The sequence below is a fragment of the Panthera leo genome, chromosome F2, assembly GCF_018350215.1.
Source record: "Panthera leo isolate Ple1 chromosome F2, P.leo_Ple1_pat1.1, whole genome shotgun sequence".
In the NCBI taxonomy this organism is placed as follows: Eukaryota; Metazoa; Chordata; class Mammalia; order Carnivora; family Felidae; genus Panthera; species Panthera leo.
This window is the reverse complement of record NC_056695.1, coordinates 48,248,058-48,275,029: the sequence shown is the minus strand read 5'-3', so window position 1 is coordinate 48,275,029 and position 26,972 is coordinate 48,248,058. Positions and strand designations below refer to the sequence as shown.

Genomic DNA, 26,972 nt, shown 5'->3' with positions numbered 1-26,972 from the left:
AATCAGTCACAGGGAGATTGCACACCATCCTGAACCCGAGCTGGCCGTTCTCCCCAATCAGTTATGTTGAGAAACGAAAGCTGCCTAGGGACACCCCACCCTCGGTCCGTGGACATGCTTCCCCTCAGTCCCGCGTGTTGGCACTCCCATCTTTGCCCCAGTAAAACCCCGGCCCATTTCGCGGGCTGAGCCACACTTTGCGGTGCTCCCCACTGTGGCAGCTTTAACAGTGCTTGCCTTCTACCTACTGAGTCTCCGTGTCTGCTTTCCCAGTTTGGTTTGTGGGCTAGGCCATTTCACTGGATCTTTTGGAAAAACTGTGGGGATGCCCACCCAGAAACGATCTCTTCCTGGAATTTGGCGGTAGCTGGTGCGGAGGAGGACTCAGAGAGGGCAGACCTCCCCAGCTCATCTCTCGTGCCCCACCGGCAGTCCTACGCCCACTCACCAGGCAGGGTTCCCGCAGCGATTGAACCAAGAGACCTGCACACAGCGCGGGTGGATTGCAGTTATGTATTCAGTTTCCTACCGACTTAACTAACATGGGCCGCGGGAAGGGGGGAGAGAAACACTGGAAGAGCTGCCTGTCTGGAGTAGGTGCCTTTCACTAAGTCATGCGTTCCTACGCTTTACAAAAGCATCTTCCTACAGGAAAAGCGACTCCCGCAGGGATAGCAGGGGCTGCAAGGGTCACAGGGGTTGCAAGGGTTGCAGGGGTTGCAGGGGCTGCAGGGGCTGCAGGGGTTGCAGGGGTTGCAAGGGTTGCAAGGGTTGCAGGGAGAGGTGCAGGGGTAGCAGGGAGACTCGATCTTGACGCAACTGCCGAGCCCGTAGGAGTACGTCACGTCTTTCTCGTCCACGCAGGGCGGCAGGCTGAACTCTTTGCAGATGTTCATGTAGCTGTACTTTTTCGACCCGAGGCAGTCGTACCTGTTCTCCCGCTCTGCCGACACGCACACCTTTCCGTCCTTCACCCGAACTTTGACTTGATCCGGTTCAAAGCCACACACGTTTACCGATCCTAAAATGTTACTGCTACAGCAAGAGGAGGCCAGGATTCTATTTGTTGTTCTTCTCAATCTGGAAGTTAGAAAAAAGGAGAGGGTGGGGGGGAAGAAGCTCAGATCTCAGACACAGCTTGAGAAGCAATATTTTGATCTGTTTTTCATTATTATTTTTATTATTGTTATTTTTAAGTTAGCCCTGGGCCCCTCTTGGGGCTTGAACTCAGATCAAAGGTCAAGGGTCACATAGTCTACCACCTGAGCCAGCCAGGCGCCTGATCTCTTTTTTTTTTTTTAATAGTAAAAGGAACACTAGTCATTGTGAAAAGTCAAACTTTTCCCCAAATGTATAAAGGAAACACTGAGAGTCCACCTGTGTAAATCGCATTCTGCCACAGGTAAACCTCTGTTAACAACAGATGGTTGCTTGGCGTTCCGGATCTTTCTCTTGCGTTTAAATCCCAGATCCTCCTTTTATTAATTCTGGAAACTTGCCTTAGTTTCCTCATCTGTACAATGGAAATAATAACAGTACCTACACCATAGGTTTTTTTGGAAGATTAGATGAAATGATGAGCGTTGCTTAAAATGGTGCTTAGTGCGTTAGAAATCTCGCTTAATTATTACTGTGATCATTATTATTACTACTATCATATGTAGACTCTTAAGAGTTTTTTTAAGGAGATGCAACTAATAGGATATCATTTAAAATCATTATAAAGATGTCTTTCAGCCTCAGAACCCAGCCCTGCTACCCACAAGATTGGAGCCACCCTGGGCCATCACACAGACCCAGCCTGAAAGTTCCATCAACAAATGACAAGGCAAAAGTGCCCTGACTCTGCCCTGCCCACCGGGGCCTGTCTCTTCCTGCCACTGTGAGACTGCTCCAAATGCTGGATGGCTGGCACCCTCTGGAACAGTGAGCTTGGAGGGGTCGTGAACCGGATCTGGGTCCCATCAGCGTGCAAGGGCTAATTGTGTACCTCCCTGGCCACCTCCTACCCACTGACCTCCTGTTGACAGCTTGAAATCCATGTGATGGGGTATTTATACTATGGAAATGGGAAAACTCTACAAATGAGGGCTTTTTATCTCCTGTGTCCCACCCCCACGTGGCTAGCTGTTAAATACCACTGTCTCGGCCCCTGGAGCGGCAAACACGGGTCCCCGGGGTCCCTATAGAGCTGCCTTGTTGCCGCTCAACAGTCCTGTGTGAATCCTTCATAACAACAAAATAACAACAGCAGCTCAGGCTAATTGAACACCTGTGGTGTGTCGAGAACTAGTAACACAAAGTGCCTAAGGGCACAGGCTCCGGAGCCAGAGCATTTAGGTTCAAGCGTTGGTTCTGCCGCGTGGACAAATTACTTCGCTTCTCTGTGCCTCAGTTTCCTCATCTGTCAAATTGGGACAAGAGTAGTAACCTACTTCTAGGGTTGTTGGGAGGTTTAAATCAGTTAATGAACGAAAAGGATTTATTGTAGTGCTTGGCACACAGGTTGGGCAGCCCGGCATTAGCCTTATGTGCTCTGGCTTTCCCTAGGGTCCATTTTCTTTCTACTTGGCGATCCTTCCAAAGACAACCTAATGTTCTGAAATGGTCTTCTTTTTATCCTTTAACATAAAAAATTTTTTTTTTTAAAACTCCGTGTTCTAAGAGACACTCCTGGCACATCTTGCAACACTTGGCCTCCAAAGGAAGGTTTTGGAGCACGTGATTTCTAGAACTTCTTCCAGTTTGACAAGTCTGAAGTTTGCAATTGGATGATTGGTTTGAGATACCTTTTTAGTTCTTGCCTTTTAGGCTGAATTTTGTTTGTACCCTGCTTTTTGTTAAAGAAGTTATAAGAGTTCATTGCAGAAAACTTAGAAAATATACAGATAAGCAAAAAAAAAAAAAAAAAAAAAAAAAAATGGAATAGGTCGCAAAATACCCGTAATCGTACAGAGCATCTCACATTTTGGTGCTCGATTTTCCTCTGTGTGTGTGTGTATTTCTACATACATATGTAGACTCTTGTGTATGTTCTTATGAAGTCATGCTCTACGTACTGATCTGAATCTGTATTTTCCACATGGTTGGCTTAACAAGCGTGAGCCCTTGTACCAAAGGTTCCGAAGCAAGGCTCTTAGAGGCTAATTTACAAAATGACGCAATGGACTGCTGTCCTGGAAGACACCAAGGCCAACAGAGACCACTTGCGCAAGGCACCCAGAGGACTGTGAGGGTCACTGAGCTGCATTTCCGCCTCCGGCCCCAAGGAACCTGGGGAGCATGGGGTACCGATGTCTTTCAGGCCCTGGGTGTGCCAGGGTACCCACGGGCCATACTAAGGAGAAAGGAAGAGAACTGGACTTAAAAAAAAAAAAAAAAAAGGTCTTTATCTCTGTGGAAAAAACAAAACAGGAGAAAACGCACTCTACTCTCCCTGGATGGGCAGAGAGGAGCTCACAAAGATGTCCCGTGCCCTCTCTGGATGGGCCAGGGCCGGGAAGTCTGAACAGCCAAAGGCAAGAGTGAAACAGAGAGCAGAATGGGTGCCCCCGGATCTCTCCGGAACCTCCCATGGTGTGGACGTGGAATGAGAAACCTGAAACCCTGGCACGAAGGACCACGAAGGTCCTCACAAAACAGGACCAAGGACCCCAGGCAGGGGTGCTAGGACCCCTCACTACTGCTAAACTGATTCTGCTGAAGGCCTCCTGCCCTCCCAGATATGGATCTGGGAGCCAGTTCTACAAGCCAAAGTGGGCTTCCAGATCCTTCTCCTCCTGTCATCAATCTGAAGTCTTGGAGTGCAATTGCATGTTGTTGTTGTTCAGATTCCCCCTCTTTCTCTGGCCGGGTCACTCTGGCCCCTTTGCCCCTGCGGCAGCTGCACAGAGGTCTCACAAATCTGAGTCTTTGGGAAATTGCCTAAAAATTCTAGACCAAGGGAGGTGTCTCCTTCCTTTTGCTTCTTGGTCAGGGCTGATCTGTGGGGTGGGGTGGCTTTAGGAGAAATTGCAGGAGCCACATTTTACTTGTCAGATTTAACTGACCCCTGTCTGGCCAGGTACCTATCACCCCACAAGGGATTTTCCATGGCTCTGTAGTGTTCTGGGCAAAGGTGGTAAGGGCGGGGCAGGGGGGAGGTTGCCTCCTATAATTGTTATTGTGAGGCTGGAGCTTGGCCACAGCAAACATAGGGAAATCAGCCCCCTGGCTCGTTGCAGAATCCTCTCAGGGAAGCTGAGGGAAAGCGAGTGGACAGATGGGGTCCATGACTGCCACTCAGGAATACGCATCTTTTCCCTACTCGAGCTGCAGTATCACCAAGCTCCCTAATGTGCAACACGCTGCCCTCAGCAACGGTGAGCTGTACGGTCAGCCATTTTCACAAAGCCATAAGTGAGCTTCAGCCTGGTGCTGAATAAAATAATGAAGGTGTCAAAAAGAGGCCTATCTCCACCCAGGACCAAAGGGAGGTAGGCCTTGGAGTACTGTGCTTTTTCTCCTAAGTTTAGACCCCTTCCAAAGACCCACCAAACTCTATTCCTCCTTTCCAACTCATCTTTCCCTTTCTCTTCTTCCTTCTGTCTCTTCCCCTTTCCTGCCTTGTCTCTCTTCTGACTTTTGGATGATATTGAAGAACAGTGTCACTCCGTGGGGGCAGGGTAGCAAATACAGGGGCATCAGAGGCCCCAGCAGTGCTTGTTAGAACACAGGTGGCTGGTCCCCACCCCTAGAGTTTCCAACTCAGCGGCTTGAGGGAGGAGCCAAGAATTCACATTTCTAAGCAGTTCCACCTGGTGCTGGTCCCGAGCCCATTCTTTGAGAACCACTGACGGGCTGGTTAAGCACAGGAATCCCAGACTCAGGCAAACCTGGCTTTCCCAGCTCCTAGTGGTCAAGAACACTGCTCCTGAATCTGTTTCATCATCTCTAAAACAGCCAAGACGTCGCAAGGATCCGGTGAAGATGAAAGGCGGCACATAATTTTCGCTCGATAAAGGGTAAGTGACTTTATCAGGCTGGACCCGGCTCCACCTTCCTCAGACTTCCCTGAAACCTGAGGCTTTAAGTGACCCAGCCTCAAGTCCTGTGTCATTAACCAATAAGGTGAAACCAGATAATAGACATGCCTTTGGCCTAGATGGACAGCCATTCCTGCCCCTACCCCCTGGGGTGACTGGGCTCGGAGACCTGTGGGTATGAAGGAATTATGGGGAGGGGTAACAAGGGGCCACGCTCTCTTCCCCCTCTGCAGGGACTCTGAGGGAGAGACTGCTCTGCCCTGGCCTGTGGATCAGAGCATGGGGAGGTAGAAAGAGTTCCCTGAGGTACGACTGGGCCCACAAAGCACTCACCAAGAGGCTGTCATTAGCCTCACCAAATAAGAGCGAGTCGGTGAAAACCTTGGTCTTAGAACAGAAAGGGGTAAACAAGGAACGAAATGAGAGGGCCAGTTTTTGAAGTTTGCAGAAGATGGTGCCCCTCATGTGGGGATTTTCAAGAGAGATTGAGACCCATCACAGATAGTTGGGTGAGTGGAGGAAATCAGGCTGAGTTTCTGGGTATTAAGCAGCAAAGGGTGCGAGCCTGAGCCCAATGAGCCCCTCCAGCTCAGCTGCAAATCCAGCATTTGTCTGCAAGGCACCGGGGGCCGGAGCTGAGAAGGGGCCTCCATCCATTAGATGGTCAACCCCTAAGGGCAGGGCTGAGGAAGGGCTGGTGTGCATTTGTCTGTGCCCCTTCGGTATAGAGGAAAGGGAAGCCCACGAAGTGTGGTAGTGAATCGGGCGCAAACTTAAGACAGGCTAGTGGCATGGCTTCTAACAAAGGGAACCAGATTCAGTCACCGTAGTCCCTCTAAATCCAGAAGAGGAAGGGAGAGTCAGGGAAATTGCTCGTGCTTGCGGTGCAAAGGGTAGTTGGGGGAGGAAAAGAGAATATCAAAGAAGGTGAAAAAAAAAATGGAAGTACTTACTTGAGTCTCTACTAAGGAAGATACTGCCAAGGTGCTAGGTAAACAATGGAAATGGATTGGACCTTCTATACCTGGTCTAAAAACACACACGTACAACACACACTCATCAATCAACTAACATACACGCGGCAATGCTCAGGAAACTTATGGGAGAAATGAGCCTTCTTAACCAGTTGTTAAAAGAGCAGGTTGACTCTCAGACAGAAAGACAATTCCAATGGGGTAATGGCAGCTATAGACCAGGGAATCTTTCCTGTTGGACAAAGAACCTTCGGGACAATGCAGCCTGGCATCAGAAAGGGCATGTCATACCTAACCAAACTGTTAACGTTCTTTAAAGGGATAGAAGATCATGTGAATATGACTTCTAAACCCACAAAGCCTTGGGCAAGTTTTCACAGCAAAGATTGTTTAAAAAAAGTGAATCAACATGATATTTCTAGATCTACTTAGTCATGGATTGGGAGCTAGCTGAGAAATAAGGAAAAAGAGGCATTTCACTGGAAGAAAAAAATATTAATAGTAGGAGTCCTCTGGGATTGGGGCTGGATCAGGCTTTAACATTTTCATCCATGGTCAGGAAAATTGAATATTTAGGTTTGCAGGTAACAACACAAAGCCTCTCTGGATAGTGAAATGTCAAGCTATCAGAAATAGAGCATAGGAGGGTTTCACAAGGTGGTATGAATGGGAGGAAAGTGGCTGGGAGGAGACACAGCAGGCAAGACTGAGGTCATTTCCAGAAAGGACTCAGCGTTGTCAGTTCAGAGACCAGGGAATTAATGTAAAGACATCACCAGCTTCACATACTGCCTCAGGCACAGGAAAAAAGTCAGCAAAATCCAGACATCGTCAGGAAAAGTATCACAACGCATAGAAAGCATCATCTCTTATATAAACCACACTGCCGAGAAGTAAGTTTGAGGTTGTGTCTATTGCATGCCAAGAAGTAGGGGCTCCTAGAGCTGATGGAGGGCACCCAGGGGGTGAACAACAGAGAGGCACCCTTATCTCAAGAGTCTGGGGAGGAGGGCCAGTCAGGAGACAAAGGCTGGAAGAACTTGGATCAAGGGTATTCAAGGATTCAGAGGCACAAAGACAGTAGATACAGGCCTGCTCACAAGTAACCCTTCATGTAGACCAATTAAAGAAGGAATTCCTAACTCCCAGTGTGCAAAACTTATATAACTTGATACTCTGAGCAGTAAAACTAAAAACTATTTCAGGGGCACAGAGGTGGCTCAGTCGGTTAAGCATCCAACTCCTGATTTCAGCACAGGTCATGATCTCACAGTTCGTGTGTTCGAGCCCTGAGTTGGGCTCTACGCTGGCAGTGTGGAGCCTGCTTTGGGTTCTTCCTCTCTCTCACTCCCTCTCTCTCTCTCTGCCCCTCCCCTGCTCTCTCTTTCTCTCTCTCTCTCTCTCAAAATAAATAAACATTAAAATAAAATCTTAAAAAAAAAAAAAAAAAACTATTTCAAATTGAGTGTAGATTTATTTAAACGCAATAGCCCCATCCCAGACTATTGTCAGAGGTCCATTCCTGATCTTGGTGACTGATGACTTGGACAATAGTTGCCCTATTGTCCTTTCTTCTGGAACATCCTGGTCACTGTTATCAAGTATCTGTCTCTGTCTCAGACTCTATCTCTCCATCTGTCCATCCATCTATCCATCCACCTACCTGTCTAATCTATTAATCTATCACCTGCCTCCTTAGCACAGAAGGCAGCACGTCAGTCTCAAAATCTATTAATTGATTGTTGGGATAGGAACAATGTTGTTTAAGGATAGAAACTTGCAGCGAGTAGTAAATAAGTCTCAGAGATCTAGTGCACAGTATAGTAAATATAGACAACAATGTTGCATTATAATCATCAAACTTGCTAAGAGACTAGAATGTAAATATTCCAACCACTAAAAGGAAATGATAATTATGGAACACGGGAGAGGTGCTAATTGTCACTACAATGGCAATCATTAGAATATAGAAATGTATCAAACACGCTATAAATTTGCACAATGTTACATGTCAAGTATATTTCAATCAAAAAAATCTATCATCCATTTGTGCCCATCTTTTTAAAAATAGTAGCATATTAAGTAGTTTTTCTTGTCTTTTTCATGTAATACATCAACACATAAAATACTTCATCAGCCTGCTTTACATCTACTTAGCATCCTAGTGTATAGACGTACCATAATTTATTTAACCAGAGGACAGTACTTTCAACAATTGTTTTCGTCAGTTGTACCAGACCGGATGGCATGTAGCGGAAAGTTAGAAAACCTTCTCCAGGCCATAAAAGGAAATGCAATCAAACAAAATTGTAAAAAGTGGCTTTAACCATTACCCAATTCAATTAAAACCCTCTCGACTCTGTTCTGAAAGCTGCGACTCTCAGGTCTGTAGTTCACGGCCACAACCTTTGCTACTGCCGGAGAGGGCGCCGAGGTAACAGGCCCAGCTCCGGATGGGTTTGAAGTCGGCCTGGGGTTGGGGCATGGGAGAAGGGTTCTCCTACAAAACCGAGGGAATGCCTCTGTTGTTCAATTTTCTCCCCTGCTCTTAGAGCCTCTGGCGAACATTAAGGATTTGATCAATTGTTATTGCTTCTCCTGTAGTCATTTCTGTAAGCCCAAATCTACTCAAATCACTTTACTCATAACCAGAAAAAATGTTTAGTTTGCTCCTTCCAATAGCTTTTTAAAGACACCTCCTATTTCTTTCCCTCATTAAAGCCGCATTATTTATCATGTCGGCACTCCTACCATAAACCAACACAACCTTGGCAATCAACATCATTCCGTTGTCTTTTGAGAATCTTACGGTTCCTGTCCTGGACCCATTTACTCTTCTTTTCTTAAGTCTTTGCTAAATCACCAGAGTTATTATCTTGAGCCCCTTTCGTCTTTGTCCGAGTACTGGCTGTGGCATCCCCTCCCCCACTTCAGCTCAGAAGGTTAATACACTGGCTATGAAAAATCTTAAAACGTGCTTTTACTTGGCAAGCTCTCTCTTTTCATCTTCTATGGCTCTAATGGCTTTCCTCTCCAAACTTCTGAGAGATGGTCGCAGGCAGTAAAGCTTGACGTCACACAGGCAACACGGATAGAGGTCGCACAGGCCACAGGAGCGCGCTCGCTTCGAGTAGCACAGGCAGTACGGGTAGGGGTGCAGGTCGCAGCAGCAGTATGGGTGCATGTACAAGTCGCAGAGGCATCGCGTGCATTCGTCGATGCATCTCAACTGCCTTAGCTCTCGGTCCACCTTCTTTATGTCCCTTCTAACACTGTCCAAAAGACAACTCAGTGCAGCCATTACAGTCACACCTTATTGTTTTGTGAGTACCTTTGGGAAATGGCACTCGGGGGGAAAAAATTGTTCTAAGCTCTTCTCAGAAGTTTCTTTTAAAAATAAATGAGGCCCACATGATTCACTTACTTTAAAGCTTGTGTTCTATGACCTCACCACCCTCCAAAGTATGTCATAGTCTTCTGGTTACCATGTGAACTGCACACAGTCACGGTCTCCAGAGGCCCTCCTTAGAGTTACAGAGCTACTCGCAGAACCATCCTAATGTTGAGATTTCATTTACCTTGAAGTTGGATGGGTCCCCTCAAGCAGTCATGGCCCTTTGGGGTCCATGGGGGTAACCGTCAATGTCCTTGGCTTGTGTCTGCCCTTAGGCCTGGCTACGGCTGCAAAGGTCTTGGTGTGGGTGATGGAAGGAGCTGCCTGGCTCCTTTCTCTATGCCCTTCCAGCTCCAGCCTTGACTTGACATCTAGCCTTGCCCCTTATACTCTAGGATTTGTTCTGACCCCTGCATTTCTACGTGTAAAAAGCTTGCTTTCTTCACAGAGCTTTCCTGCGGTTCTTCTTACCAAGTCATCTCAGGTCAGCCTTTGTCCTTGACCTTCTTAGCCCCAAGTCTCTGAGTCCTGCCCATTCTTTGCTATCTGGTATCCTTGCTGTCTCAGAACCTCAGTTCTCCAGTGCCTGGGGTCCTGCTCTTAAGCTCCCATCTCCTAGTGCTCAGGCTCCTGTCCGTCACCACCTCCCAGCAACTTCACCTCGGTCTGTGTCCAAGCCTCTAGATGCCTTGTCCCCAAGGGATTCCCAAGTGTTGACCCTTGATACTCTTGTAGCCAACTGCCTGAAGTTGCTTGAAGTCAACTGCCTGAAACCCTCATTTGGGCCAGTTTCCTGTGCTCTCAGCTGGATCAATATGCCGGACCTTGGGCTCAGCTTCAGCCTTGGTTCAGGTACTTCTACTCCTCTGGGCCATTCCCCTCAACCTGCTCTCCAGCTCTTAAATCCCCCTTTTAAGACGTAGGGTACTTGAGGACAAGCGGTTGGATGTGGCAACCAGAGAAGGAGGTAAGAACCAGGTTTGAAGGGACTTGTGGGCCGGCTAAGGAGTTTGAACACTGAGCACAATGAGGAATGACTAATTTTCTTTTCTGTTGAGAGAAATTGAAAGGAGAGTCTGATAGCTGCATAGAGTCCCCAGCATTGTAAGGGGACAACAGCAGAGGTGACTCCTGATGGAAAGCAAGGACTGCCGAAGTCTGGACTGGGGATCATGGCTGTAGGATGGCAAGAAGGAACCCAGTGGGGTCACCTTCCCCTCCCATCCACTCACGCACATCCAATACACTCTCCGCATGGCAGCCAGAGTGATTTTCATGTGTAAATCTGTCATCCTCCCCAATCCCACCCACCCTTTTCTGTCCTCCTAGAGCAAGGGCCAAAATCCTTATAAGATGCTGAATAATAGGGCCTTTGCCTACCTCCCCATCTCCACCCCCATCATTATTCCTGTAATTCATTATGCTTCGGCCACGATGGCCTTTCTCAAAGTCTCACTCACTCCACCTCATTCAGGACTTGTGCATACACTATTCTCTCTGCTTAGAAATTAAACTCCCCACCCCATGCCCTTGATCTAGTTAACTCCTGAGGCATTCTTTAAATCTCTTCTTAAAGGTCCCTTCCTCAGAGAAGCCCTCCTGGTCCCCCAACTAAGCACTTATAACTCTGCATACTCCTTTCATAACATCATTTCTCTGTTTCCCCGACTAGACTGTGAGCTCTATGAAGGCAGGGGCCTCGTCTACTTTTGCTCACCATTAGATACCTGATGCAATGCCTAGGGCTCAAGACTTACTCACTAAGTGAACAAATGAGTGAATTAAACAGAACTTCGCGAACAGAATGAGGACGGAGTGAGGGAGGAATCCGTAATGATTCCTAGGTTTCTAGCTTGGCAGAATCGTTGCCATTGACTGAGGAAGAAGAGTAAGTTGGGGGGATATGCTGAATACGAGGTACTGACAACTTTAAGGTGGCAATGTGGAATAGCCTGCAGATAAGTGGGTCTGAAACTCCAAAGAAAGCTTGGCCAGAGATAGAAATTCAGGAGTCACAATTCCATACACAGTTGGAATCCTGGAGTGGCCAAGATCATTCAGGAGAAGAAATAGATTGAGAAAAGAAGAGGGCTCAGGTAGAATCACTCAAGGAACAATAACAAGAAATGAAGGAAGTGATGGAGTTCATGATGATTCATAGAGAGGTGAGAGCCTCCTACACTGAAGTCCCTTGTGTATGACTAGACCAAGCCTAGTATTCCCCAGTATTCCCCAGTGTTCTCCAGCTATGAGCCAGGGGGCCCCTCTCTGTGCAGATGAGATGTCTTAGTAAAGAAAATAAGTTTCCCTGGAGGTATTAGAATGGGAGGCTGGCCCCTGACTCACATGGGATATGTCAAAGCAAAAATGAATCATCCTCCTCTATAGACAAATGCTAAAGTCTTTCAAGAGTGATTCCACCCAATACCGAAGAGTGAACTCTGTTAATAGGAATATGGCCCACTTTTTTCCTGAGGGCTCACTGCGGGAATTATACAGATTTCTCTAGCTCCAAGTGATAGACTTCTGAACTCTTAGATCATGATGAATTCTATCCCTTAGCAAATGTCAGCAAATGTTAAAACAAGCAAGCTTCTGGTTTTCGATTCTTAAATACACAGGTTCAGGAATTTAAGTACACACACCTGAATATACATGGCACATTATGAAGATGGTTACAGCTTTATTTTAGCTAGGGTTCTCCTGTGACCCTATTCTGCCAGTGGTTTTACTCTTCATCATAAAGCATATTTTTGACATCATTTCAAGTGACTTAGCAAAGGTTAACGGCTCCTTTAAAGATCAGATGGAAATGGGATCTATTCATGTCAGAAGGAGTAGAAACTCACCAGATTCTACAGAAACCCACAGGAGTGATCTACAATCAGTCTCCTGAAGCATAAGCACAAGGAGCTTCCATGGGCTCTAACATGGAGGTGGGGGGTCTTTCTCACATAGCAGTATGTCTGTGGAGGCTCCCATCTTCCCTGGCTCATGTCCAGATAGAACCTGGACCATGGGACTTTTATAGGCTGCGTATATACATGAGTAAACTTCCTCGTTAAGATTTGAGGAGTGGATATGGTATTCGTGATCACCATCCTGCTTTGCCTGGGACTGAATAATTTCCTGGATGTGGGCCTTTAATGTCAAAACTGGGCCAGGGGATGCAGGCTGGAGAAGAAGGTGGGAATACAAAGTGCCTGTGGTGGTCCATCCACAGCACGCCCAGTTTAAATGGCGGGGCTGGCCTCAGCAAGGTGCAGTCCTGTGTTTCTGCTTTAAAGGCTACTAAGGAGCCTCATCCTGAGCGCTGAGTTGTCTGTGACAGCGGTAGGCTCTGACTCCTCTTTCCCCACCCTCTCATGTACCCACAGCTCCCTTCTCCTCCCCCTCCCCTTGAATTCTGCAAGACAAATGGTTAGCTCCAATCTGGATTGTTCTTGATGACGACAGAGACCAAAACGTTTCCTTGAACTTCACGCTGGAATCATTCACACGTAAGAGCACATTTCCTTGTCCGCCTGCCAGAAACAGAAGGGCTTGCTTCTACCGCAGACAGTGTCCTGATTAGTTTGAGGGGGTCGAGAATGTTTGTTCTCCATCTACCACCACGTAAGTGCCTAACTCCTAACAGATGCTTACTTGAACAGTAATGATAGTTTACATTTAATGAGTACGTGAGTCTGTCTGTGTCAGGCTAATCCTCACGATAACGCTATGAAGTAGAGACTATCCCCATTTTACAGATGAGACTGAGGCACAGAGTTCACCCCCAAGTGGCAAAGCTAGGGTTCCACCCAGGCGGTCGGCTTCCAGTCTCTGTGTCTTCAAAGACCAGTGACCCTTAAGACAATTTCTCTTCTCTCTTCACCTTAAAGATGAAAGAGAAATTCAATTTGAACATTAGGATTTGGGGGATTCCTGCTTCTGTCATTAGCCATACGCCTGTAGCTTGATTGCTGCACATTTTGTCCTTCAAATGGAGTAATGTGCTTTGCTGCACTGCTTTGCCCTGGGTCCCACCGACAGTCACCCTGCCATGGGTGTGACGGCTTCCTGAGTGCCTCCTCAGGGACCCGGATGCAGTCCTCGGGAGGACTTGTTTCCTCAGGAAACAAGTTTCCCCTCTCTCCCAAAAGAACACCTCTTACCAAGAATTCCTTCCCTCGTGCAGCATGGAGGGCTTACTTTGTAAAGAAGCAAGAACTTTCTCTGTCAACCCATGCCAAGGAAGATGCATGCAGAACAAATAATTCCCACAAAGGAGATGCCACCTGTTTCTGCCGTGGTTCTCCGCAAGGCAGTGGCTTTTCTGCCTCTAGCTGGGGTTGCTTTTAATCGAAGAACATGAAAAGGAAATCCCTCTTTTGACCTAATGTTCTTCTGACTTGGCTTTGCAGGGAAAGCTCCTGGGAGCTGAAATATATTCAGATTCCTGACTCTTTCTCAACGCCCTGCAGAAACCCAGCAAAGACAGGACAAGGTACGACCCTCAATGCCAGAGCTGGAGAGATACCAAGACCCAGGGTCCCTCTGAGCTGAGGGACAGGAAGCCCAAGGAGGAGGTTAGGTGGGTCTTATTCATCAATATGTACATATTATTACAGACTATGTAATCACTTAAAAATAGTAATAGCAAACCCATTACATGTTAATACGAGTAATGCGTTTTTATGGGAGCTCTGTTTTCCATAACAAAAAAAAATGAAAATGGCGGCAATATTTTGCATTTTTACAAATCTTTCCAATGTTCTGCTTTATAGAGGACGGCTAAAATATCTCCTGCTGCCTTTCAGCCTGTTGTGATATGTCCTCTTTTGTCACTGTACATTTGCGTTAAGTAGAAAAGAGAATCTTGCTTTGCACAAATGTGTAGTTGAAAAGGAAGAACACTTCACACCCCTGAAAGGGTCTTAGGATCACATGTTGAGAATCGGTGCTTTACTTATAGTTCTGGAAGTTATTCAGTACCTTGGCGCTTCAAAGTCACAATAACTACACTTTCCCTAAAACATTTAAGTCAGCCTCACATTGTGGAACTTTATTATAGAGCTTTTGAGGCCTCTACCTACCTGTTGGTCCCCTTCTCAAAGAACTGAACCCCAGGGCGCCTGGGTGGCTCGGTTGGTTAAGCGTCCGACTCTGGGTTTCGGCTCAGGCCATGATCTCGTGATTGGTGGGTTCAGTCCCAGCATTCGGCTCTGTGCTGACAGCACGGAGCCTGCTTGGGATTCTCTCTCGCTCCCTCTCTTTCTCTGCCCCCCTACCCCCCTGCTTGTGCTTGCTCTCTGTCTCTCAAAATAAAAGAACTAAAGCCAACTCCCACCCATCAGGGGGAACATCTGGGGAGACCCTGGTAAGAATCCTTCTAAGACGCGACCTGCTTCCCATCCTAGGTCTAAATTTCTGCACCAAGTGAGGTCCCCAACCATAGCTACTCAGCTGGGTTCTTTCTTCCAGGACTTGAGCATTTGGGGACACGGACTAAGGGAATTTGAACTAAGAAATCGAGGCTGACAGTGTGGGTCAACCTCCTTAGCTGTGGAGTCCGTGACTTCTAGGTCCTCCTTCAAATCTCCAATGGTGAGACTCCTGTTTTAATGCATTGCTAACTTATTATCCCATTTATTTGTTCTTCTAGCAAACTTCCAAAGGTCAATGGCAACCCTGCTTCGGGTGAGCCCCACTTCTCTCTCCCTCTCTCTCTCTCAGTCCCTCATGGGATTCTCTCTCTCTCCCTCTCTCTCTCTGCCCCTTGCTCATTTGAGCCCTCTCTCTCTCTCTCCCCAAAAAAGGAAAAAGCCGCTCTCTCTGTTAGCTGTTCTGTAAGATAGGGTTCTAAGCAGCAATGATAACTACACATCCTGGGCAATATTCGAGGTGTTGGTCACGTGTTTGTGCATTCTGTCCCCACTGCCAACCCTTTGGGGTGGCTGTTGTCACTGTTTCACAGATGAGGGATCTGCAGCACCCAAAAGTGAAGGCACTTTCCATGACTGCCCAGCTGGCAAGTCCCAGAGGAGAAGGGTGTGCCTGGGGCCATCCCTGCGGCCCCAGGCATGACCACCACAGGCCTTCAAGGCCGCCTGCCCCTCCACCAGCCCCCCTAACACTTCCAGTGGGAGATCGCATTCTTGGAAGCGGGCACAAGGATCTCCCTTAGGGAAGAAACTCTCTCTGTTCAAGAAGGGGAGGGGGAGAGGCGTCAGAGGAGTGAACCCTGAGGGATCGGGAGCCAGGGCAGAGAGTCCATTCACTCCTTGTGCCTTAGAAACCAGCAAACAGGACCTGCGGGGTCCAAGACATGAGCCGGAAGGGGGAGGAGAGGGAGGAAGGTGAGGTGCAGGCCAACATGGCCAATAGAAAATTCCTCGGGCAGGAGGGTCTTTTACTTAACATACTCTTTATTGAAGAATAACATCCATACTGAAAAGTGACAAATCAGGAGCATCCGGCCGGGTGAATCTCACAAGTAAACATACCCACAGAACACATACTTACATCAAGAAAAAGGGCGTTCTGAGCATGCCAGAAGTCCCTGTCCTGCCTCTTTCTTGGCGTTAGCCTCCCCGCCTGCTCTCTGGTTTTGCCAAACACTCATTTTGCCTGCTTTTGAACTTCAGGTAAATGGAAATATACAAAAATCTGCCTCTCACATCTCACTTCTCTGAGTCAACGTTCCAGTGGTCTCATCTCCGTTGGGACCTGCAGTTGTGTTTTGTTCCTTGTCATCGCCGTGTGGTAACCTGGGACCTAAATGCGTTGCGCAAACGCGTGCTTCCTCCGTGGATGGGCACGTGTAGGTGGACGTGTAGGCGTTCTCCATTTGGGGCTGTTGTTGGGACTAAGGCCATGTGTGGTCTTTCTCATACACACGTTGGCGAACACTCATAGCGTTTTTGTGGAATGAATCGCTGGCTCAGGGTATAAGGTATGCACGTGTTCAACTCGACCAGATGCTGCTGAACGGTTTTGCCAAGTGTGTGTACCCGTATGCAATCAGTAGTGGGCTATTTTTTTTTTTTTTAATGTTTATGTATCTTTGAGAGAGAGATAGGGCAGGAGAGGGGCGGAGAGAGGGGAAGAGAGAATCCCAAACAGGCTCTGCAGTCAGCACAGAGCCCGGTGCGGGACTTGAGCCCCCAAACTGTGAGATCGTGACCTGAGCTGAAATCAAGAGTTGGATGCTTAACCGACTGAGTCAGGCACCCCGGGAGTGGGTTATTTTTAGGACTAGAGAATGTCCAGTCTCTGGACGCATTTGTGCTAGTGGGATAGAAACTTCCACCCCCTCCTCAATGTTCGGTAATATCAAGCACATCTCACAGATCACTTATGTGAACGGAGGGGTTTTTTTTTGACAAAAATCAAAGAATAAGCTGAGGTTCGTGGCAGGGCCACGCTGATGTAAAACAGAAAATAGCACGTGGGAGCTGGCGAGGGACCCATGAGCTGTGGGTGACACCAGAAGCCCAAGCCCCGGGATGACCATGAGAATGCCAGCCCTCTATAGGGATCTTAGAGGGCACCGTGGGCATGCGCAGGACCCAGCCTCTAAGTAGCCAGGGCCAGAGGGACCTCAGCCGACTTTGGATCACCCACAGAAAAGAAGGGAAATAGTCTGCTTACTTCGACATGAAGCGGGAGACGGCTTTGTTGCGCCAAAGGCTCCGGGACACAGAGCCAAGCTCCGTCGCCTTCCACCCTTCCCCAGCAATGGCCCCAGATGTGCCCAGAGCAGGAGGCCTCGAGGAGGTCCCAGCAGTGCTAACAGAGGCATCCAAGAGCAGTGCGGTTCCAGGAAGCTGCCAGAGGCAGCACCCGTGCTGGGAGTCCCAGGAGATGGCACCCTTAGCTAGGATGTCAGAACTGCCCTGGGAAAGGTGACGAGAAACCTGCAGGTGGCTTCTAGGCTAGAGGACCGGGAACGTCCACAGAATGAGCTGGAGCAGTAGACTCGCAGTGGGGCCGGAGAGGGCCATTGTGAGCTTCTGGGAACAGTTGTGCAGAGCTCCCCGAAATAACTAGGAGAGGCCCAGCAGAAGGCTGGGGGTGCCCAACCATGGGTGGGTGCCCCCAAAGAAGAGTGGTTTGTTACTGTTTAAGTTTCTCCTCCAGGGGTGCATCTGGGTGGCCAGAAAGCCAGGGTATAGTCAGAATACTAATAATGCCTGAGTTTATGTTGCTCTTTTTAAATTTTATTTACTCCTAGTTTTGGAAACAAGTGTTTATCTCTTACATAAACAAAACTGGAGTGTTGTTTTCCTGATGTTTCTCAAAGATCTGTCCCCAAGCCCCAGCTTTTCACAGGGTCCTAGTTACACCGCCCCCCACAGCAGTACAGTTCACCGCCAGAAGCAGAGAAATGGGGGTGGGGGGGTGGGGGATGGTTGCGGGTGGGGGGTGGGGGGATGATTGCGAGTGGGGGGTGGGGGGATGGTGAGGGTGGGGGGATGGTGAGGGGGGTAGGGGATGGTGAGGGTTGGGGGGGGGAATGGTGAGGGTGGGGGGTGGGGGGATGGTCAGGGGTGGGGGGTGAGGGGATGGTTCTATCATCTCCTGGAGTTGCCTCGTCTCTCTGATCTTAATTCGGGAAACTCCACTTTCTCAACTCAGTCCCTCAGTCTCTAACTTTCTTGTTGGTTTTTTTTTTTTCAACAATATACTGAAGGTTTTTTTGTTTTTTGTTTTTTACTGTTTATTTATTTTTGAGGGAAGGGAGGGGCAGAGAGTAAGGGGGACAGAGGATCCCAAGCAGGCTCTGCACCGACAGCATCAGTGAGCCAGATATGGGGCTCGAACTCACGAACCCGAACCCATGAGATCATGACCTGAGTGGGAGGAAGTTGGATGCTTAACCAATTGGGCTACCTAGGTGCCTCCTGAAGGTTTTATTTATTTAGTTTTTACACTCATGGGGGACTGAAGTCCCTGAACAATCCCCCCGCCACCCCTACTCCCCCTCCCTCTAGCCTATGAGTTCCTCCTTGCCTCTCGCCCCCTCCCTACCAAACAAGGACTCCGGGGTTCATCTGAGCTGGGTGAGGGGGTGACAGGACACATTCCCAAAGTGAAGGGGAGCAGTGACCGCAGACATCAACACGCACCTCGCTCCTTCTTCCTCGGTGCCTTGGCAAAGCGGCTTGCTCTGTGTCACCCATGCTCAAGCCCCTCTGCTTAGCTAACACTACTCAGGCTTCAGATCTCAGTTCAAACACCACTTCCCCTGGGCGTCCGCCTCCTCTCTCCTCCTGTGTCTTGTCCTGCCTCAAGCATGCATCACAGTGGTGACAGTGTGCTCACATGTCCAGAGCCTAAGCCCGGCACAGTGCCTGTCACACCACAGACGACAGAGAGGATCGTTTGGGTGAAGGGACTGACAGAACACGCAAGAGGCTGCAGCTGATGGCAGAGAAGCAGAGGCGGTGAGGAAGCGCCAGGCACGCAGGGGTGTCTGTTAGACCCACACCCCCCCACCCCGCACCTCCCCCCGGACCTGTCTCCTCCCCTTTGGCTGTGGACTGCTCAGCCGATAGCCAGCACCGCCAAAGGATGAGACCAGCCTCCCCGACTTTGAGCCCAGGCATATCCTTGTGGGGGGTTCTAAGGTTCCCACACCGCTGGCACCTTCAAGGGGACGACTGAAGGAGACTTCGTCCAGTTCTTTTGCCACAGCCCCGTCCTGCAGGACTTTCTTGCTCCTCCCACCATTCCCTCTTCGCTCTCGTGGGATTTATACGTGCATATGCACGTTTGAACCGTTCGTTGGTCGAGATGGGGATAGTGAGTGATTTGAATGGATGTATGATAATGTGACTGAAACACTGAACTGGTACCTACAGCTTACTTGAACCACTTCCCACACCTCCCACACACAGCACTCTTGTATTATCACCCCTAAGAAGATTATTTTTACTGTGAGTAACAGAAAGCCCAGTAAAAGTGCAAACGAGGCTAGAAAATAAAAGGGATTTGTTAACTTAGATAATTAACACACATAATCTGCATGTGTGTACAGGAGGGCTGCAGGCATGGTGTGATCAAGGCTTCACCTCTCTGGCCTCTTCCCTCTCTGCCCTCCTCAGAGGGTTGGCCTCCTGCTCAGGCCTTCTTCCCCTATGCTCACGAGATGGCTAATAATAGTAACCAAGGATACACTTTCCTGAGTCACGCGTGGATGAGAAACAGTGTCTGCACTATAGCTCTCAGTGAGTCCCGGGCTTCGTTCTGATGGCACCAACTGATGTCACATGCCTAGTCCTTATTGCTGTAAAAAGCCTTTACTCTTATGATAGTGCTCAGCACGTCCTGTGTAAATACTCGGTCTGGAAATTTCAAAGTCTGCGCTTCTCTGGGATTCCATCTTTAAGAACAAGGCTGATAGCTGCTGCCCTTTTCTCTCTATTTCACCAAGTTGTAAATGATGCAGGACCTGGCACCAAGGTCTCCCAGGGCTCCCGGGGAGCAGACGAGTGTTTCCTGACACTTACGTTGCTAGTAGGACCACGGCCAAAGTGAAGGTTCCTTTGATCCACAAAATTATTACCCCCTCCCCATGGCCGACCATGCCAGCAGGCTTGACATCCCTGTACCTACACTGCCCTGAAAATAAAATGTGTCCTCCCCAAGTGTCTGTCATACAGTGTAATGGGCTGAACTTTGTCACCCCCGGAATTCATATGTTGAAGTCCTTTCTCCCAATATGACTATTTGAAGTTGGGACCTATAAGGAGATCATTAAGGTCAAATGAGGCCGTGTAAACGGGCCCTAATTCAATATGACGGGTGTCCTTATAAGGGGGAGGAAAAGACATGAGGGAGGTGCACAGGGGAAAGGCCACGTGAGGTCTCAGTGACAAGGCGGCCATCTGCAATCCCGGGAGGGAGGCCTCAGAAGAAACCAACCCTGCAGATACCTTGAACTTAAACTTCTAGTTTCCAGAACCGTGAGAAAGTAAACGTGTGTTGTTTCAGCTGCCTGGTCTGTGATCTTTTGTTACGGCAGCCGACCAGACCGACGCACTTGGTTATGATCCAACTTCTCAACAGGATAACTTGCCAGCAGCGGTAGACCTGTGAGGACTGCTTCTCCAGCGACAATTGGCCCGATTTGTAGGATTTGCCAGGCACTGTGGTGTAAATGTCCTTACCGTGGCCCATTTTAAGGTGGCGGTGTGCTATCACTGATGATCTACCAAGCCGAGAAGAGATGTATGCCATTAAATGTCACCAGCAGTCCCACCAGCTAGTGGCCCAATGTTTGTCAGCCAATCCCAGGAGCAAATATTTATAGTAGCTCGTTGTATAGCAGGATCTCATTTGCTTATTTTTGTTTTGTTTTGTTTAATTTTTTTTAATGTTTATATTTGAGAGAGAGAGAGAGAGAGAGAGAGAGAGACAGTGCACAAATGGGAGGGGGGGGGGCAGAGAGAGAGGGACACACAGAATCTGAGGCAGGCTCTGAGCTGTCAGCACAGAGCCTGACGCGGGGCTCAAACTCACAAGCCGTGAGATCATGACCTGAGCCAAAGGCATGACCTGAGCCTTAACAGACTGAGCCACCCAGGCTCTGTTTTTGTTTTTGTTGTTAATGGTATTTTACTAGCTTTGCCTTATTCCCACCCCTAGGCTAGGATTCTCAGAACCGGAAGTAGCTTGAAAATAAAGCCATCCATGTTTCCTGCTGTCTCTCTACTCCTCATCTTGTGCATGAAATCTAGTTGGCACACTTATGGAACCAGTTCCCCTTGAGGGTCGAAAGTGGCAAGGATATTTCCCATCTAACGTGAGATCTGCATTTTCGTTTCTTCCTTGTTTCTTCACCCGTGCAAAAGAGGTAGTTCCCAGAAACCTCTGCTTTCTTTCCATTTCCCCATGGAAACACATGTTAGCCTACCTGGGAAAATATGTGCCAATTTTATATCCATCATGGGTTTCACATCTCTCCCCAGAGCAGTTCTTTAAAGTACTTCAAATTCATACCTGAGCATCGGGGTTACTTAGACACAAATCTGAATGATTAATTGGATATTTTGCACTCCACTTCAATTCAGGTTGTACAGAATGTGTTCTACCAAGCTCTCCCACCCCTGCCTGTGGCTGCAGCTAATGTTGAAGAATCTCCCTATCCGTATACCACGGCTGCAGGCAACATCTCCATTTCCTTTAGTGTGAACTCTGAGTCTTTACTGAGTGATTACTAGCGGAGTTCAAAAAGAAAACCCTAGCCACTTCCGGGACCTGAAATGCTTAGTTCCTGTTTCTTCTGTATGTCCCCACTTCCCTAGGAAACTGGGCTCCGCCGTAGGCAGGCTGCTGACTTTTTGTTCAGGAAGCATGTGCTTGGGCATCAATCATCAGCTCCTGGTGGGGAACAGGCTGGTGTTCACACCGCTGGGTGCAGAGCTCACCCTCGATGCACGGTCAGTGTGCCCTCGGGCCCAGTTACTCCCTCCGCCTGTTCTGGTCCCAGGGGGTTCCAGTATGGCACATTTCAGTGATGGTCCTGCAGATACTGCTGGAATTTTTTTTTTTTTTTTTTTGCAGGAAGATCTCCTTTGAATCTGGGGACTGGCCGAGGTGTGCTAAAACAGGCTTGTGCCAGTGGAGAGACCTAATCTGTGCCTCTCCTCTCACCTTCATGCTCAGTGATATTGTGTCGGTAGTTGGTACGGCCATGGGGGCAGTATTTACCCGAGGGAAACCAGCAAACAGTACAAATCAAGACTAATTCTTTTTTTTCCCCCAGAGCGCCCACTGACAGCACGTCACTGGAAATACCCCTTTAAAAAAATCTCTCAGAGGAACCAGCAGCCTGTGCAATTAGAATCTTCTCCATGCCACTCCCCACCTCTCTGGAAGCTCCGGTGCTAAGTGGGCGCAAAACAAATGTGAATTACACAATCTCTCTGGAAGGGCCCGTTTTCTTTTCAGTTCTCATCGATCGCCATCCCCTTATCAGGATTTCTGGTAGACTTCACTGACTGCAGAACCACAGTTCCCCTGCCATGTTCTTTTCATTACGTTGCCTTCTCTGTGGGTTTATTCCTAATAACCCTCGGAGCCAACAAGCAGGGCTGTCTGCTCACAGGGGTTCCAGAGCCCTAGGGAGGATTGCTATGAATATGGATTTCGAGGCCCAGCCTCCAAGACAGTCTATCCGTGGCTCTGGGTTGGGGCCCAGGAATCTGTATGTTGAATAAGCTCCCCGGGTGGGTCTGGTGGAGGCAGCCGTGGCCCAGAAACCTGGGTGGGGCAGACTTTTGGAAACCGCTGCATAAGTGTCTGCGGATATGCGGGGCTCCTCTGAGGCAGCTTGTGTGTTTGTTCAGAGCCAGCTGGGGTTTTCCTGGTTGACAGGCAACGTCTGAGGGCTTCTGCTCGGTCATCCTTCAGCCCGGAAGACATGGGGAGTCTCGGTGACCTTCCTGATGACCCAGGGACACAAAGGCTGGCTCGGAGGTCCAAGAGGGGGTGAACGGATTACCTGCCTCTTGAGAAGCTCAATTGCACATCATTTTCTAATTTGTCATTTCCAAATGAAGCCCAGAGGCTGCCAGGGGAGCTCGGCTGCGCCCAGTCGAAGGTCAGGCACATCATGCCCTGACTCATCGTTGCACCCCAGTTTTGCACTGATGATGAGTGGGTGCCCCCCCCAGCCCCCCGCCCCGCCCCGCCCCGTGACTCCCAAACTTCAGGATGCAAATGAATCACCCAAGGAGCTTGTGAAAAAGCCTGATTCCCAGGCTCCTGCCCAGGTTCCTGTTACACAATGTCCAGGGTGGATGCGGGAAACCCCTCGTTCAACAAGCTCACCAGGTGAATTTATTTAATATTAGCTAGTTTCATTTACAGCAAAAAGTTTTACATGAAACGTCTAGTCTTCAGGGTATTCTCTTCCCTTAAGGAATTCCTCTGGAGAAACAATGAATCAGCTTTTTCCACAGCTCTTCTTAAAACTAAAAACCGAGTTCTAGAAACCCAACCACGCATTCCCGCAGAGGAAAGTGAGTAATGTTGGGGGCCGGCTGGCCAGTGACACTTGCACTCAGAAAACCGGTATATGGTGAGTGGCGAGGGAGCACCCCCAAGCAGGTGGGTTCTTCCTCCCAGAAAGCCCCGGCTGTAACAGCTGGATGCAATGGTCCCCCACCAGGGTTCATTCAAGTGGCTCCTTTTTGTGAGGGTAATCATCCAATTAAATGTTTTAATTACTGAAATTATATATGCGTTCCTTCCGAGGAAAGCGCATCATCGGAACACGGTCTCCACTCCCCAGAGGGTAAGGCTGCTTTGCTTGCTGGGAAGGGGCTGTCTGGAGGAGTCCATTTTAATTTCATTACAAAACCAGCTTGAGAAATAAAGGCATAGATTGACACGTATTCCCAGCCAGCTGTGACTTAATGAGCACAATTCAGAGCTTGGAACCCGCCAGCCGCATCCATATTAATATGTCAGTGGAAAAAAACAACAGAGAAAGTGACAAACTGCTATTCCTAGTATTGGAAATGAATTTTAAATCACGGGTAAAATGGCTAACGCGGGGGCGCCTCACTTGGAGGCGGCCGGGCTGTCGGCCTCCCTGCCTGTCAATAACGCCCCTTGCAGCAGCGGCGGCCAGGGTCCTGGAAGGAAGAAACCGCTTGCACGCGCGTTGGCAAGCCCGGACTCCCGGGTTTAGCAGCCGCGGTGTGGCTGCTCTGCTCCCCGTTCTGAGCCAGATCCCTGTCCCCGCCGCTGGCGCCGGGCAGGCCCCCCCGCCACCCCACCTCCGATGCTTTTATCTTGTATGATTTGTTGCGTAACCGTCCAAGTCATCACGATCGTAACGGTCTTTGTGATGCTGATTTCCCTAGTCACGAGCACAGGAAAATAATAAAAATGTCTTGTTTCCACATTTTGAGATCCTAAAAATAAAAGGTGCCGGGTAAGCCTGCAGCGTTAATAAGTACAAAGTGAGAGGGTGGGTGTGGGTGTGGGAGACAAAGGAAACGCAGCGTGAAGAGGAACCTCAGTCTGTGTACTTTGACATTCAATGCGAAATAGCCACCTGCTCCAGCAGGGAGAGAGGGCCCCTGGGTGCCTGAGCCTTTCTTACAGTACGATGTGGGTGGGGGGTAAGGCCCCCTCTCAACGGTGCTGGAGAGCAGGGCATGAACACTTGAACACTCTCAAGGTGAAGATCTCTGTGTCTCCCTAAACTTGACCGCGGCTGAGGGTTTATTTGTTGTCGGTGGTGGTGGGGGTGTGTGTGTGGTGGGCGGGGGAGGGGAGGGAGGCCCGTGTGTTGTGTAATTGGGGGGCAGTCATGATTCAGAGCCTGGGTTTTCAAACCAAACAAACCCTGACTCTCCCACTTAAAAGAGTTTCAATTAGACCGTGGGCCTCCAATTTTTCATCTGGAAGTGGAGCTAGAATACCGACGTCATTGGCCATTTCCTGATGGTTAAATGAGAAAGTATATATGCGTGTTTAGACTTGGGGCCTGGCGTGGGGTAATGATTCTTGGTACCATCTCTGAACGTGTTTCAGTGACACGAGGTTACAGGTTATTCTTCCATTAAAAATGTCTTTCCGCACATGCTGGGCACTTGAAAATCAGCGTTTCGATTCAGCGCCTAGTTGTAAAAGAGCTGCGGCACCTTTGAGAAAAAGAGCAAGATGTTTCACTTCTTCTTTCATATGATGCTCATGGGTAAATCCAGATAAAGGATGTGACTCAATGAGTCATGTCTAAAACTGAGAGAGGACACTGTCTCTGTAATCATTGACTAGATTCTAAACACACCCACAGTCCAGAAATAAAGGAGGAATGGAAATGACGTAGTCACGAGCACAAGCAGCAAAGCCCGCTCTCTCTGGTAGACCACAGCTAGAATCCCAAATTGATCAAGTCCTGGTCTATTGGCCTCACCAGGCCTCAGTTTTCTCATCTGTAAAATGGTCACAGTAACACCTACATCGCAAGGGGATGGTGTGGACTTAACGGGTGATGTTGGCAACATGCTTTCTATGGCACTGTGCGCGTAACAGCACTGAACTCATGCTAGGTTCCTTCTCCAACCCGGTACAGACTCTAACGCATCCACATCCCTGAGGTCTCTTCAGTCCCTCCGGGACACCTAGGCTGCTTAGCAGTTGCTCAAACCTTAGCAGGTTGGACAGTCTTCACTGCCATCTGTTATGGGTTGAATTGTGTCTCTCCTAAAAAAGATATGTTGAAGTCCTTCCCCCGGGGCTTCTAACCTTAATTGGTGATAGGGTCTTTACGGAGGTAATGAAGTTAAAATGAGGTCATGAGGGTGGGCCAGAATCCAATCTCACCGGTGACCTTGTAAAGGGAAAATGTGGACACGGAAGACAACGTGAAGACTGGAGCGTCGCATCCACAAACCAAGGACTGACAGGTATGGCTGGTAAACCTCCAGAAGCTGGAAGAGGCAGGGAGGGATTCCCCTTCAGCTTTCAGAGGAAGCACAGCCCTGTCAAAACCTTGAGTTCAGACTTCTAGTCTCCAGAACTGTGAAAGAATAAATTTTGGTTGTTTTAAGCCATCCACTTTGTCCTAATTTGTTAGGGCAGCCCTAGGAAACTATTACACCACCCTTCTAACGGAGGAAACTTGGTTATGCACAGGATAGAAATGAAGATTTGGGAAGTAGGTCAAAGTAGGGGTGTGGAAACCCACTAGAGGGTTCCTCTGGGATAAACTGAGCAACTGGACCGAGAGGAGGCGTTCATTTTGCTTTGAGATGCACAAACACATGCCCCTTTTCACCTCGAACTACTGTTTTCCAAGCTATGTTCCCTGAAGTCTTACGGCTCCTTGGAGAATTCTATAAACAGTTGCTTTTGGGATGCCTGGCTGGCCGCGTCAGTAGAGCATGCAACCCTTGATCTCAGGGTTGTAAGTTCGAGTTCCACGTTGGGTATAGAGATTACTTAAGATAAATTTTAAAAGAATCGTTTGCTTTCAATGTACATTTCTTTAGTATATTTTAATTATCCGCTTCAAATAGCAAAGCTCTACCAAGTTCTTTACATGAATCATTCATTTAATCTTTACAACTACCCTATGAAGTGGGTGCTGTTATTACACTCATTTTACAGATGAGAAAACCAAGGCACACAGAAGCTACGTAGTTTTCCCAAGGCCACGTTGCGAGTAAATGACAGAGCTGGGATTCGAAGTTAGGGACTCTGCCTCCAGAGCCTTTCTTTGTAGCTTCTTCACTACGGTGTCTCTAAAAGCTCTAATAAACACAAACACGGACTCTGACTTTCCGTGTCCGATTGCAACATGGTGGATGTTTGTGCCGCCAGACTAACCCCTCTGCAGAGAGTTTCATTCATGGATTCATTCCCTTAGCACATGCTCACTGAGTATGTACGATATGTTTCTATGACCTTCCTGTAACTGTATCGATTAGGAAGATCATAGCTTTATCCTCATTTCTGAAAAATATTCACATCTGTTCATCTCTATTCACTTCAAACCGAACCCAACATCGTAGTGAGTTGTGTAATAATCGATACTCCGGTAATGAACACGTATTAATCATTTTGATGTTTGTCATA

At 48.4% G+C, this 26,972-nt stretch overlaps 1 protein-coding gene and 1 long non-coding RNA gene across 14 annotated transcripts; one reads left to right on the top strand and one right to left on the bottom strand.

Moving 5' to 3' along the window:
- Positions 1-499: 499 nt before the first annotated feature.
- Positions 500-9,424, bottom strand: ODF1 (outer dense fiber of sperm tails 1). The gene is made up of 2 exons (XM_042923883.1): positions 8,983-9,424; positions 500-1,080 (listed from the first exon to the last, which is right to left on the bottom strand). Exons 1-2 carry the CDS (start codon positions 9,297-9,299, stop codon positions 630-632), a joined length of 768 nt encoding a protein of 255 aa, XP_042779817.1. The 5' UTR covers positions 9,300-9,424; the 3' UTR covers positions 500-629.
- A 58-nt stretch (positions 9,425-9,482) lies between these two features.
- Positions 9,483-22,407, top strand: LOC122210925. Of its 13 annotated transcripts, none has more exons than XR_006198389.1 (9): positions 9,483-9,876; positions 10,128-10,244; positions 11,423-11,557; positions 12,770-12,892; positions 13,796-13,965; positions 21,024-21,231; positions 21,683-21,817; positions 21,942-22,063; positions 22,144-22,407. It is a non-coding gene; the product is annotated as an uncharacterized LOC122210925 (long non-coding RNA). The 13 variants fall into 13 exon arrangements; XR_006198383.1 differs by having other exon boundaries at positions 10,128-10,359; XR_006198379.1 differs by lacking the exon at positions 11,423-11,557 and adding an exon at positions 14,856-14,978 and having other exon boundaries at positions 10,128-10,359; positions 22,144-22,406.
- Positions 22,408-26,972: the final 4,565 nt, after the last annotated feature.

Coding starts and splice junctions, on each gene's coding strand:
- ODF1 (XM_042923883.1), bottom strand. CDS start 9,299: ATGGCTGCACTGAGTTGTCTTTTGGACAGTGTTAGAAGGGACATAAAG. Junction 1,081..8,982: donor GAAAAGAGAGAGCTTGCCAA/GTAAAAGCACGT, acceptor TCTAACTTCCAG/ATTGAGAAGAACAACAAATA.